The 12894-nt window shown below is 43.5% G+C and overlaps 1 protein-coding gene across 5 annotated transcripts in view; it reads left to right on the forward strand.

Annotated features, from left to right (window-relative positions):
• The window catches only part of SCLT1 (sodium channel and clathrin linker 1), a 419430-nt gene that overhangs the window by 193570 nt on the left and 212966 nt on the right, over nt 1-12894 (forward strand). For all 5 annotated transcript variants that reach the window (XM_069242161.1, XM_069242151.1, XM_069242154.1 and 2 more), the window contains one exon: nt 2253-2430. In XM_069242161.1, coding sequence (XP_069098262.1) covers nt 2253-2430 — 178 coding nt within the window. The remainder of the gene's footprint in view (nt 1-2252; nt 2431-12894) is intronic.

A 12894-nucleotide genomic window follows, 5' to 3' on the forward strand; every position in this document is an offset into this window, starting at 1 on the left:
AGCATACCCTCTTCTTAGAGGAAAACATAGTGTGACCAGACCTTTTAACTGTACTACTGGGGATAGAGGCCTACTGGCCCACTTGTCTACATTTTCACTACTATGTTTTTGTGCTTAACTTTGCGCTGAAATCGTGTGTCAAGTGTGTGTGGAACACATGCACAGTGGTAACTTGTGTGTATGAGTGATCCTGAGTAATGGAAACCAGTGAGATCCATTGTGGATGCACAGGCCTAACCAAGCACTACATGGAGTAGGAGGACTCTGCTCCCAGAAAGCAAAAGTGTATTGCCTGAGTTTATGTATCTGTGTGGAGGAGATAACAGAGTAACAGAGCTAACTTTATAAATTCCATGAATCCTTTTGTTGGCAAAGAGCTTCTAATTAATCATTCAGAGCACTGTCATTTGGTGGATGGTAGGGGTGAGGGGTGGGGTTGCAGATGCTGTTAGAGATGAGGAAGTTTCTAGGTGATGCCTACCCTTTTGCATGTCTCTAGTTACTCCTTCAGTTGTACTGGTGACAGCTATTTTCAGAAACATCACACCTCTTTGTGCCTCTGTATTGGGTAGTCCTGACTGGAAACTGCTCCAGTACTGCCTGTTGTGAGAAGCATCACTCTTCTCAAAGGTTTGTTTGGAGCGCAGAGCTTGAGGCGGGCACTGAAATCAATAACTACCTCAAACTAGTTCCATGGTTTTGGACATTGGATTGATATCCACGGTCAAGATTTTGTGTATAGAATGGGGACCAAACCACCCCATTTTGTTCCAGTTGCAATTCCAGGTCCATTATGACAAGGAAGGGAATGCTCCACTGACTACTCAATCAACTACTGTATAATCTGGGTCAGTGTCTGTGTCATGGACAGTTTTCCAGCGATCAGAGAACATCACCTGAAATCAGTACTTTCTACTGGAAGAGCTGTGGACATACCTGAACACTAAGTAGCCTAGGTGCTGGCTGAAATAGGGAAATATACCTGGCCACATAGGAGGAGAGGCTGTCCAGGAGGAGATGCGTCCAGCATGTCCCCAATAACATCTAGTGAGAACACAAGTAGACTAGGGATTCCCCTGTGTCTTTTGAGCCCCCTCTCATTACTTCTTATGTCCCTCACCCCAGTTTGGTGGTGAGAGCCACAACACTATGCGCATAGTTCACCCAGAAGGCGATGAAAATGTGTGATGTGAGTTCCATAGGAACTGATGAAGGCTGCAACCACATGGTTGCCATAGGCCTGGATAAGGGCTACAATTGTCATTACCATAGGTCCAATTGAGGATTCCAACCACATGGTCATAGCAAGGGGTACATTTGCCTGATTGCCGTAGGCCTGACCAAGACTGCATCTACGCCTGGTCCAATCAAGACTTCATTTGCTGTGACCCCAGCCTAAAACGGGTTGCATCTGTTCTCGACCCAGCCAGAAGCCCCACATCACTGTAATGTCTAATAACGGCCACAGACTGGCCTATACCTGACACTGCAACTGGATGGGTACATTCGTGGATGGGGCTCACTCCTCGCCTCCAAACCCAGTTCAGCAGATGTTTCGGCTCACCACAAGCCCTGAAGAATAAGCGGGAGGCCTACCGCCAACAGGAGGCAAACAAGAACTATGAGCATGTCATCCGTTCCAAGAAGGGGGTATGTCTAAAAAAGACTAAGTGCGCAACTGACTGTGGGCATAATACTGCACCTGAGCTTGATTCACAGTGATGGCCTGACTCCTAAAAGGGGGGGGGGACCAGGTGTCCCAGGAGTCGGGGGGGAGGGCTTGGAGGGAGTAGTAGATCGAGCAGGCAGGTGTATCGCCTTGAGAGATTCACACTTAGAGAGACTGACTTGTAGAGTCATTGTATTTGTGTAATTTTTTTGCAACTGTGTGACTAAAGCTAGTTGAAAAGGTGTGCACTGGGCTGGACATTGAGATTGTGTCTGTCGGTTCGAGCATCCTCTTATTTCCTCCCTGATAAGTCTGTGACTGCTGTCCTTCACTACCCTGAGGTTGCCCTTGCCACATTTTGCTGTGCCATAGTAGGATGGACCCAGTGATATACCTGCACACCACCTTAACCAATGCAGTTGAGTCCTTACCTTCTGCTGCCATGTTTTCCTCTTCTCCCCAAATGAGAACAGACCTCCATCATAACCAAAGTTGTTGAGGGTACATATATTGTTTTTTTTTTTTTTAATCAGTCGTTCCATCAGTGACACAGCAATATGTTAAACCATTATCTCTTTTGTAGGTTACGAGTGGCTGCACAAGACGCAGAGCAACTAAGAAGTGAAAGAACAAGTCTTGAAAAACAAATTGGTGAGCTGCAGGCCAAATGTGCTGAGCTAGAAGAAGAGAAATATGTGGCCGTGGAGCGAGTACGAGACAGCATGCAACTTTTGGAGGAAGCTAACCTACAAAAGGATGAGGTAGAATTGTTTCTACAGTATTTGTATTATTCAGGTTCACAATTACATGATGAAAAATCCCTACAGTCATGCCCCTCATCACTTATAAGCAATTAAGGAACCCATTTGGAGCTTGGAGGACAGGGTACTCCGTCACAAATGTAATGTCACTCACCCCTAGTCACAGATCTGGGTTTAATCTATCGTTCTTATGCTCACCATGCCACCCCAATTTGGACCCAGCCATATGCAAATCAGTCTTGACCCTGTTTCCCATGGGAGCAGTCCAGCCCGAACTGCTACGCCAGGTCCTCCCTGGACCGGAAACAAATCCTGGGACCGGTTTCAGAGTATCACCCTTCATCAGCCAGGCTAGCTGGAATCCAGTGGGACAGTGAGCAAGGGATCAACGTCTGGGCATACCCTTCCCACTTAGGGCAATTTTAGCAACACATAAGGATGATGGACGGAGTGCTGAAACTTTTCAACCACTCACCCCCAGTCACAGATTGTTTTGTGATGTTGCTTTGTGTGCCCTCAGTGGCAGGGGTATGCCTATCCAGGGAGGACCTAGCCTAGCAGTTCGGCTGGACTGTTCCCATGGGGAATAGGGTCAAGACTGATTTGCAATGGCTGGGTCTAAACTGGGGTAATGTGGCGAGCAAACTAACGATGGATTAAACCCAGATCTGTGACTGGGGGTGAGTGTTTGAAAAGTTTCAATACTCCGTCCATCATTTTATTTTGTTTTGTGATGTTGCTTTGTGCGCCCTAAGTGGCAGGGGCATGCCCAGACGTGGGTCCCTTGCTCGCTGCGCCACTGGATTCAAGCTAGCCTGGCTGATGAAGGGTGATAGCCTGAAACCGGTCCCAGGATGCTTGTTTCCTGTCCAGGGAGGACTTAGCCTAGCAGTTCGGGCTGGACTGTTCCCATGGGGAACAGTGTCAAGACTAATTTGCATATGACTGGGTCTAAACTGGGGTGATGTGGCGAGCAAAATAACGATGGATTAAACCCAGATCTGTGACTGGGGGTGAGTGGTTGAAAGGTTTCAACACTCCGTCCATCATTTTATTTTGTTTTGTGGTGTTGCTATGTATAGTTGGGCAGACCATCAGCTTTCCATCAGTGATTCCCCTGTTAGCTCAGTCAACTGAGAGCTTACTCTGACAGCCTGATGGAGTGCTGACAGTCGGAATAAGGGCATCACAGTACCGCTCTATTTAGGGCTGACACTATGAGGTACTCTTTTTGCCCATCACCGCTAGGTTTTCCAGAACAGACAAATTAAAATAACTATTGCCTCACCCAACGAAAGAACCCAGGGTATGTGAGGGTCATTAAGAAACAAACTCCCAGTTTGGGAGTATGTTTTTGAAAAACAAAAAGTTTAAAAGATGGCAGTCCAAACAGACTGGGTCGTCCACCAAACTTTTGGTACTTTCAGAGAGACTGCCGTTATGGCAGTTCCTCTGAAAGTATAGAGATCACCAGAAATATCTAAATTTGATGGGCAGTAGTCTATAAGAGGGGTAGACCTAACATCCTCAGCCACCCTGACGGATGGAGGGCAGCTCGCCAAACCGTAAACCAGGCCCTAAGTACGTGAGACAGTTTCCTAGCAATTATTGTTTTTAACTGTATTCTGATGAAAATCTTTCCTTGCAGGTTATTTTTTCTTCCCAAGTACAGCCACTAAAACCTTTCTCACAGCACCTGGGAGTTCCCCTAATTTCCCAGCGCTGGTGGCAAGGACCTTTTAGGTATGAAGACAGACTTAAGTATAAATTGTGTTGCTCTGTTGTTGGTCCTCAGTTCTCTTTTCCACACCAAAGATACAAATTCACCGAAATATAATGCTTACTTGTGTTATAATTCTGAAGATCATTCAAGCACAAATTTCTTGTTGACTTGTTTTATTTTCTGAAAATTAGCACAGCACCCTGCTTTTCAAGTTTAAGTATTGCAGCAAGTGCAAGAACCTGATGTAAGACTTAAAGTCCTGTGCCGTCTGCTGTGACTTCAAAGGCCAGGCAGCCTCTGAAGAGCAGAGGAATAATAGCCAGAACAAAAATGTCAGGTTTTTGCCAGACTAGAAGAGTCTTTGCCATGCCCCTAGTGAAACACTAGTGTGTTTACCCCACAAATGAGTTTCATTTCGGGCATCTTCTGTCAGGCACTGTAAACAAGCACAATAGGAAAAGTCCTTCAGCTTACTGTTTTAGTACCAAGATTCTCTGTGTAGATTTGACCAAGCTGTGCTTCCTTGCCTTTGTATGTTTCTGGATAGCCTGGTTCTCTATATGAATTTGAACAAGCTGTGCTACTCTGCCTTTATATGGTTCTGGATAGCACTGTGTACTTTTCCCCACTTAACATAACAATCATGCATGTTCACTGGAGGTGCTCGTTTTGTTGTATGTGTATTTTGTTCAGCATCCAAACTGGACCCAAAGTTGTGTGTCTGGAACCTTTATAACCTGGATTATGTGAGGACTGGTGGCGGACAGGTTACAGGCTGGCCTTTTTTCAATACAATGGCTAGAACCTTTACAACCCAGACTATGCAAGGACTGGTAACAGACAGGTTAGTCTGGCCTTTTTTCAATACATGGTTAAAACCTTTACAACCCAGACTATGCGAGGACTGGTGGCAGACAGGTTACAGTCTGGCCTTTTTTCTATACACTAGAGGAAGTACTTCGCCCGCTAATAAGTTGTCTTGGTTCCTGTAATTGGGGTTTGTGGCATTCATCATATGTGGGACATGTATGAAGGATTTCTTTTTGTGTGTGTGTGTATATGAGTGCGTGTGTGAGGCATAGGCATTTGTACGAAAATGGTTTTGTGATCATAGGGGTCCATTTGACTGAACATGTGTGTCTGATGCCTATGCCTCACAAAATGGTCTTTTTGAGCTGGGGCTGGTAATGTCATGTCCACCTTAGTCATTCAAGCCTGCATCATGACCTTCTCCCCTGAAATTGGTGTACTTGGTGGGCAGGCTGCCAGACCATTCTGATTTGTTTCAGTACAGGATTCCCCTGCATCAGTCAAATCTACCTCTCCTCATTTCCTGTGTTAAAGCCATCACCTCTGACAAGAAAACATCTAGACAAGGCAAAGTCTGATAAGTTAAACAGCTTACAATGGTCTCTGTTTGGACACATGGGAGTAAGCATTTGACAGTAGGAATAATCCCCCAGTTTAGGGTTGTTTTGGGGCTTGGGAACGGTATACCAGAGACATTAACTAAATTGTGATCTTCAGTAGATCGGACTGTGTCCCTTACCAGTTATCAGTCACTGGGGCACCAAGGATGCACCAAAGGCTTTCTTGTGAGTGGAGTACCTTATTTGTATGATGGGTGTTGGGGAGTAGCATTTTAAGATAGGGTGACCCATTTATTAGAAGCATAGTTGGGTACCACAGATAGGTGTTCTAAAGTGAACAGTCCAAAAACCTCTGTCCCACCTAATGTATAACATTGGTCATGTGGTTCCATGTTACTCAAGCTTATAGCACGTGTCACAAGGGAGCTAAAAAGACAATTGGACCTAAAAAGAGAGTTGAGGTTGTATATCCGGCTAAGAAAATGCTATGACCATGTATTCAATGTGTATCATATTTTTAAATGTATTACTTTTTATTCAAGTACTTTACCAACCATCATATTGTTTTTTACTCTGAGTGCAACATGTATGTCTAGAGGAGGGATATCCACTTATTTGTGGTCACCTTTGAGTTACTACTCCTAAACAGTTTAAGTGCTTGATAGAAATTAGCCACCAGTCTCGCTGCTTGTACTAAGCAAAGCATTGTTACCATTGCTTATGTAATCTATGGAGTCTCTGGAAATGTTTTCCATACTTCCTTGGTGTTCTAAGCAACATAGGCATACTGAAGAAATTAACTGGTGCCTACTGCAAACCCCCCATGATTCAACAAAAGTAACACATTTGCTACCAGGTTAAAGATAGCCATAAGTTTCACAACCTCTCTCCTTCCACCTCACTGTGTAAGTCTAATGCAATCGCAGTGAGCTGTTGTGTAGAGGATGATTGCATATCCATATCAATGGGAGGAACAACATTTTAGAACTGTTATATTGCTACTTTCTTTCGCACTGTGGCCCATTTTCTTTCCAACAGTCTAATAACATATGGACAGCTAACTGGAGTATTTTTGCACAGCATAGGAATATCCTGAACTGAGCCTGGATCCCTTCAACAGAGGTTTCTCCCAGTTAACCTCCACATTAACCTATTTAAGTGGAACGCCCTCTAGTACATCTTGTGGAGGGCGGTCCTTACCTCCATATTCCCCAGGGTATCTTAAAATGTCAGATTTTAGCCTGTTGTTCCTACCCACCCAGAACACAGAAATCATGAGTGGCTTTAATTTCCTGAAGAACCACTGCAGAATCGGGGACATAGGGCCTGATTCTAACTTTGGAGGACGGTATTAAACCGTCCCAAAAGTGGCGGATATACCACCTACCGTATTACGAGTCCATTATATCCTATGGAACTCGTAATACGGTAGGTGGTATATCCGTCACTTTTGGGACGGTTTAACACCGTCCTCCAAAGTTAGAATCAGGCCCATAGTGCCATACAATGCGTACAAATCAGTTCAGTAGAAATATGTTTAGCAAAAGAAATCTTATCATACTGAAAAGAGCTTGTGCATTCCACAGTTCATTCAATCCATCTCAGACCCTTTCCATGTTAACCAAGTAGTGAATTTTTCCATTTTGTGCCACCATAATGTCTGTCATGTAGCTTTCTATTTCAGGCCCACTTGTGGGTTTATAGTTCTATTCAGTCTCTTCAGCCCCCTAAAAAGAATTGTTTCAATTTTATTCAGTTAATGTGTAATCTCTACAACCCCCAAATTGGGTCAGCTCTCTTAAAAGAATCATCACAGATTCCTCGAATTTCCTCAAGTAAACATGGGTTTTATCCTCTTACATTCACACTGTGTGCAGTATCTCTTTCTTTTATACTCAGTCTCCCAGGGCCACTTGAAACATACACCCCACTGGTTCTACAGTTAAAGCAAATATGGAGTGCAAACATTGGTGCTGTATACAACAATCTGATTCATTTAAACGTAGTGGACTAAAGCCTATACACTCACTTTTGTATTTGAATGCAACAGGTATGCCAAGACATGGCTCCCATGCTCACTGTGCCATAGGCCTCAAGCTATATCCAGGGCCACTGGAATTATGAGAAAGGAGAGGGCTAAGTTATGCAGCAGGATTTAGTAAATTATGCTGCAAGAAACAGCAAATTGTGTGGCTTAATGAGGCACATTGTGCAATAATACTTCATTATTGTATAATTTTTAAACTTGAGAACACTTTCTGGGCATTGGTTGCACCTCATTAGCACCAGTTTAACTCCAAAATATAGCTATAAGCAACAGAAAGGTGACCTGTTGAGCTTATCAAAGGGGCTTCCACAAGCACTTTGACCTTCAGTTCCCACACGCATTCTTACACATACACACATTTACACATACTCTCTCTCACATAAACACACACTCACCCCCAAGCACGCACACAACATCCATTTAAAATCACTTTTTTTTTTTTTCTTTTTTTTTATACTTTCCTCAGTTGCCGGGGAACGCTAAATTCCAGCTAATTGTACTCTATTTTTACTACACTAACAGTGAATAATGGAATAATATTCACTATTAGTGTGATTGAAAACATTGAAAGAAAACAGAGGAGCACCAGCCGACTTAAAGGACGAGCTGCCACTGTGTTCCTGGCTCTGTTTTTGCCAGCTCTGAGGCCAGGGATCACCAAGACAATGCCAGGAGTCTCAAAGGGCAAGCTGTTTTGCTTTCACTAATGACCGAGCTGACACAAATCTCTGGAATGCACTTCTAAGTTCAAAGAAGACATTTATTATTATTTCACCAAAAAGTTCTAAGCCCCAAGTTTTGGATTTGGGCTATTTGGGCTCATTTACCACCATTTCCAAGGCTCTGGGAATAGAGAAGCATCACGTGGAGGGCCACAGATAGTGCACAGGCAGTGTCCAGGTGTGGGCTCAGGAGGCTCTGATCAGGAGGCCAGACAACTAGCCATGGAGTCACTCTGAAAATCTTGGATTCAAGCAGGAAAGCAGGGCAGTACTCACAGGCACAAGGCAGGCTTCAGGCAGCATAGCAGTCCTCTTGGTGCAGCAGAGCAGTCCAAAGAAGTAAACAGCAGGAAACAGGTAGCAGAGCAGCCGCCTGAGAAGCTTTCCGCAGATCCAGAAGTGAACTGAAAAGCGGGTCTGAGAGCCTTATTTTCATATTTTCATACATGGTGTCCACTTTAAAGCAGAAGTGTCTGGAATTTCAGGGTTGGTCCATCTTTCCAACACCCAGTCTATATACTGTGTAGCTCTCTGGCAGGAATGCACAAAGGCCAAATGCCAACTACATCTAGTCATGTGATTCAGGAAACAGGCTGCAGGGACCAAATGGTTACAAGAAAATGCTAACTCTCTGAAAGTGGCATTTTCGGCATTGTGACATAAAATCCAACTTTACCATTAAAGAGGATTTTTAAATTACAGTTTCTTAGACACCAAACATGATATATCTGCATGCTTTCAAACAAACGTTATCATTTAATAAATGTAATAAAGCAACCTCATATTATCCCAATTAAAAGATAGGAGTCACAGTAGTGAAAAAATGATAGTTTTTCACTATGAGTATATATAAAGCTTTAAAATGCATGTCCAACTTTTTGAATACAGTGCACCCTGCCCTACGGGCTATTTAAGGCCTACCCATGCAAAATATGTATTAAAAAGGGAGCTGTGGGGTTGGCAAAATGCTTATTTTGCCAAGTTGAATTGCCAGGTATTTATATATATATATATATTTATATATATATATGAATATATCACATTACTAATGACTTTTAAGTAAATTATATAGGCGAAACATGTGAGAGACAATTTTATCATGTTTTATGGAGTGATCACACCCAAATTAGCACTGGTTAACAGTGGTAAAGTGCACAGAATCCTAAGGCCAACAAAATTAGATTCAGCAAACATAGAGGAGATGACCAAACATTTGGGGGAAGACCACTATAGGGCTGACAGATCTAATAGTACCCCAAACCTCAAGATGACTTTTTTGGCAACACATATTATGGACATCGGCTTTCTCCTGGGGCCCTAAGTGGTTATGTGAGTTTGTCATCAACCCAGAGGGCTATTTAAACTACAAATCTCAGAAGTGCGCAGTTGTACATCATATCAATATCGTTCTGAACTTCTTCCTAATATTTTTTGAGTTCGGGCAGTACCAGAATAAGCGTAAAAGTGAGCCAATTGCCTCACAGATCCATACCAGCAGTATTGGAATTTAGTACTATTTCACACATGCAATGTCTCTGGGGTGTAATACTGGTATGAGGCCACTTTATTAATATTTTTTTTAACTCCTGCAGTCGTTGCTGTGGCTCTCGCTTTCTGAAATACTGCAGTTTATTTCATAGCATCCAGTGTCCACCCATTTCCTTTACCCATCTCTTGTGAAATTCTAACTTTTCACGAGTCTGCCTCTGTAGGCAGTACTTGTATATTTCTGAGAGAATGCTACTGTCTACTGATTTGGTGATGAGCCACTTCTTGAAGAAACTCAGTGGGCTATTAGCTGCTTGCTTAATTGTAGGGTGCAAAACCAGTGACATTCCTGATAATACATATATTTTTTCTTCTCTGATAACCCATAGAATAGTTTAACCTGCTCAAAGGATTTGATACCCTCCAAAACGCAAATGTGCCCAAGCCCCTTGCATCCAGCTCTCTGCCACTTTGTGAAGTCCTATATTAAAGCTGGTGTGAAATCGGGATTCACAATTATTGGGGTCATGGGCGACGGTATGGTAACTAGGCCTTGCTTAACTATCCCCTCATGCCATGCGTGACCAGGGAGCTAGATAACCTTCCAAATGGGCATGTCAGCGGTAGCCTGGTCCATGAAGCAAACATGTTTATCATTTTTTATCCAGTGCAACTACAATATGCAGCAGTTGTGCTGTAGTAGTAATGAATGACATTTGGGATACCTAGACCTGCCTCCTTTATCGGTCTATACATTTGCTTAGCAGCTATTCGTGGCAACTTTCTAGCCCATATAAAGTTATTGATTAGCTGTAGTATGAGGCATAGTGAGCCATAGAGGGAAGGAGTGGTATTGTCAGTAGTAGAAAGAAAACCTTAGTAATGCAGTTATCTTGGCCTCTGCAGTACAACACAACAAAGACAGGTTGGCTCTGTGCCAGTCTTGGAAGTTCGATTTTATTTGCTGTATGAGGTCAGCGTAATTTTTCCTAGACGGTTCAGTTGTGCCTGGTGTTACTTTCAAACCAGATATGTTAGGTTTTCATTCGCCCATTAGAGTGGGAGCTGTGAATGTATTCATGCTCTCATTGCCCAGGGGAGAGACAGACCCCGCATCTGAGCTTTATGAACATTCATTTTAAATCCCTAAGCCTCACCAAAGCGTCTCGGCCTGCTTATCACTAATGGCAAGGCTCCTCTGGGTTGGAGATGATCAATAGTACATCATCCTCAAACATGCATAGTTTATGCTCAGTTTGTCCAATAGTCACTCTGCTAAAAGTGGCGTTCTACCTCATGGCTAAGGCTAGCGCTTCCATATATAACCTGATTAGGAAAGCGAGCAAAGGGCAACTGTGCCAGGTTCCTCACCTCATCTGTGTGGAAGGTGCCAGAGAACCACTGATCGGGACTCTAGCCTTGGGATTGCAGTAACTGCTAAAGACCTACGTGATGAACCACAGCTTTGCTCCACTTCAGGGTAATGTTAGTTTGAGGAAAGGCCAGTGTACGCAGTAAAATGCTTTCTCAGTGCCAACCTCTACCAGGACATTGCCGGCCTGCCCCAACTTGTCAATTTTGTGCAAAATTCTTTTAGTACTATCTTAGCAATTGCGTTCATTGAAAATGGCTTAAAAAATTATGCTGGGAAGCCATAGGCCACAGAATTTCTGTTTTGTGAGTCTTGATATACCCGTAATGGCCTCCTCCTCTGTTGTGGCCGTCCCCAGGCCTCTGGTCTGGGATTCAGTAACTGGGAAGTGTAATCCTCTCTAACAAATCCTACATGTCCCTTTCAGAGTTGATTATTCCTTATATGATTTGGAGTAAATGACATGGAAGTTCATCCCGATTACAGAAGCTGTGTTATATATTGTGCTTGTCTCCATGTGGGTGGAGTTACTGTGACTCTTGGCCACCTGAGCTCGTAGCTTGCATGCTAAAAGCCCTTGGCTTTATTGACTTATTTGTAGTATCTCCTTTTCACTCTGGGCAGAGCATATGCTGTTCTGTCAGTGTCTACAGCCTGGAGTTGAGCTTGTACTGCATGTAACGTTCACCATTTCTTTTGTGACCCCACCCGCTGATGCTCCTGTTCCATCCAACTCTGTCACTTGGTCTTCCAGTTCCTAGTGATTCTCCCTCACGTCTTTATTGTTTGATGCTGCTATAGATATGAGTGTCACCCCGAGTTGTCTCCTTGAGTGCATTCCAGAGCATGTTATCTTGTCCCCCTTTCTTGTTATCTTGGAGAAACATTGTGAAAGTGGTCTGAATAGCCTTTCTTTTCTGCTCGCTAAAAAGGAGGCTATTCTTTCAGATGCGAGTTGTTTAGCTGCGTGGGTGTTTGCAGTGTATGCATGTTGTCCTAGATTTGGGGGTCTGATCAGAGAGTTAGCACACTTATCTTGGTTGTGGTTATCTGGCCCTTTGCTGACAACAAGCTGAGGAAATGGTGTAAACTAGCATATGTTTTATGAGCTGTTGAATAAAGGGTGCAACCCCTTTCAGTAGAATGTAGTAAGCATCAAACATCCGTTAGACTCACTTAGTGTAGCCCCTCCCGTAGTTATTGTCCATACTGGACCCATCTGGTGTGCAGGAATGTCTTTTTCGTTGTTCAAGGGGTTGAGATCCCCTCCAATCATTACTTCTTTATCGAGTCGGGGGGGTGTGAAGATGTGAGTGATAGCTGTCTTTAAACCAATTTTTCTTGACTCTTGTTTGGGGGAACAGATCAATGCTAGTGTGAATGTTTGCACCTCCCCACCCAGGGATCTTTAGTGCTAGCGCCCTACCTTTGGTGTATACTATAATGGTACTTCCTCCACCCCAACCTCCCAGGAGAAGGTTTCAAACAAAATCGCTACTCTGGCTTTTTTCTTGGGTTCTGAAGAAAATATTGGCTGTGGGGGGGGAACTATTTTGAGCACATTTAGTTTAATTCCTTTTTTAAGTAAGTAGGTGTTCTGTAATAAGCATATCTGGCAGCCAGAGTCTTTAAGAACAATAGAGCCCCCTTTTACCTGGTGCCTCCAATCCCCTAACATTAAAGCTTAGAATTTTGTCATCCATGAGGTCCAGGAGTCCTGGTATATCTCTGCGGTGCACTGT

This window comes from Pleurodeles waltl, chromosome 1_2, assembly GCF_031143425.1.
Source record: "Pleurodeles waltl isolate 20211129_DDA chromosome 1_2, aPleWal1.hap1.20221129, whole genome shotgun sequence".
Taxonomy (NCBI): domain Eukaryota; kingdom Metazoa; phylum Chordata; class Amphibia; order Caudata; family Salamandridae; genus Pleurodeles; species Pleurodeles waltl.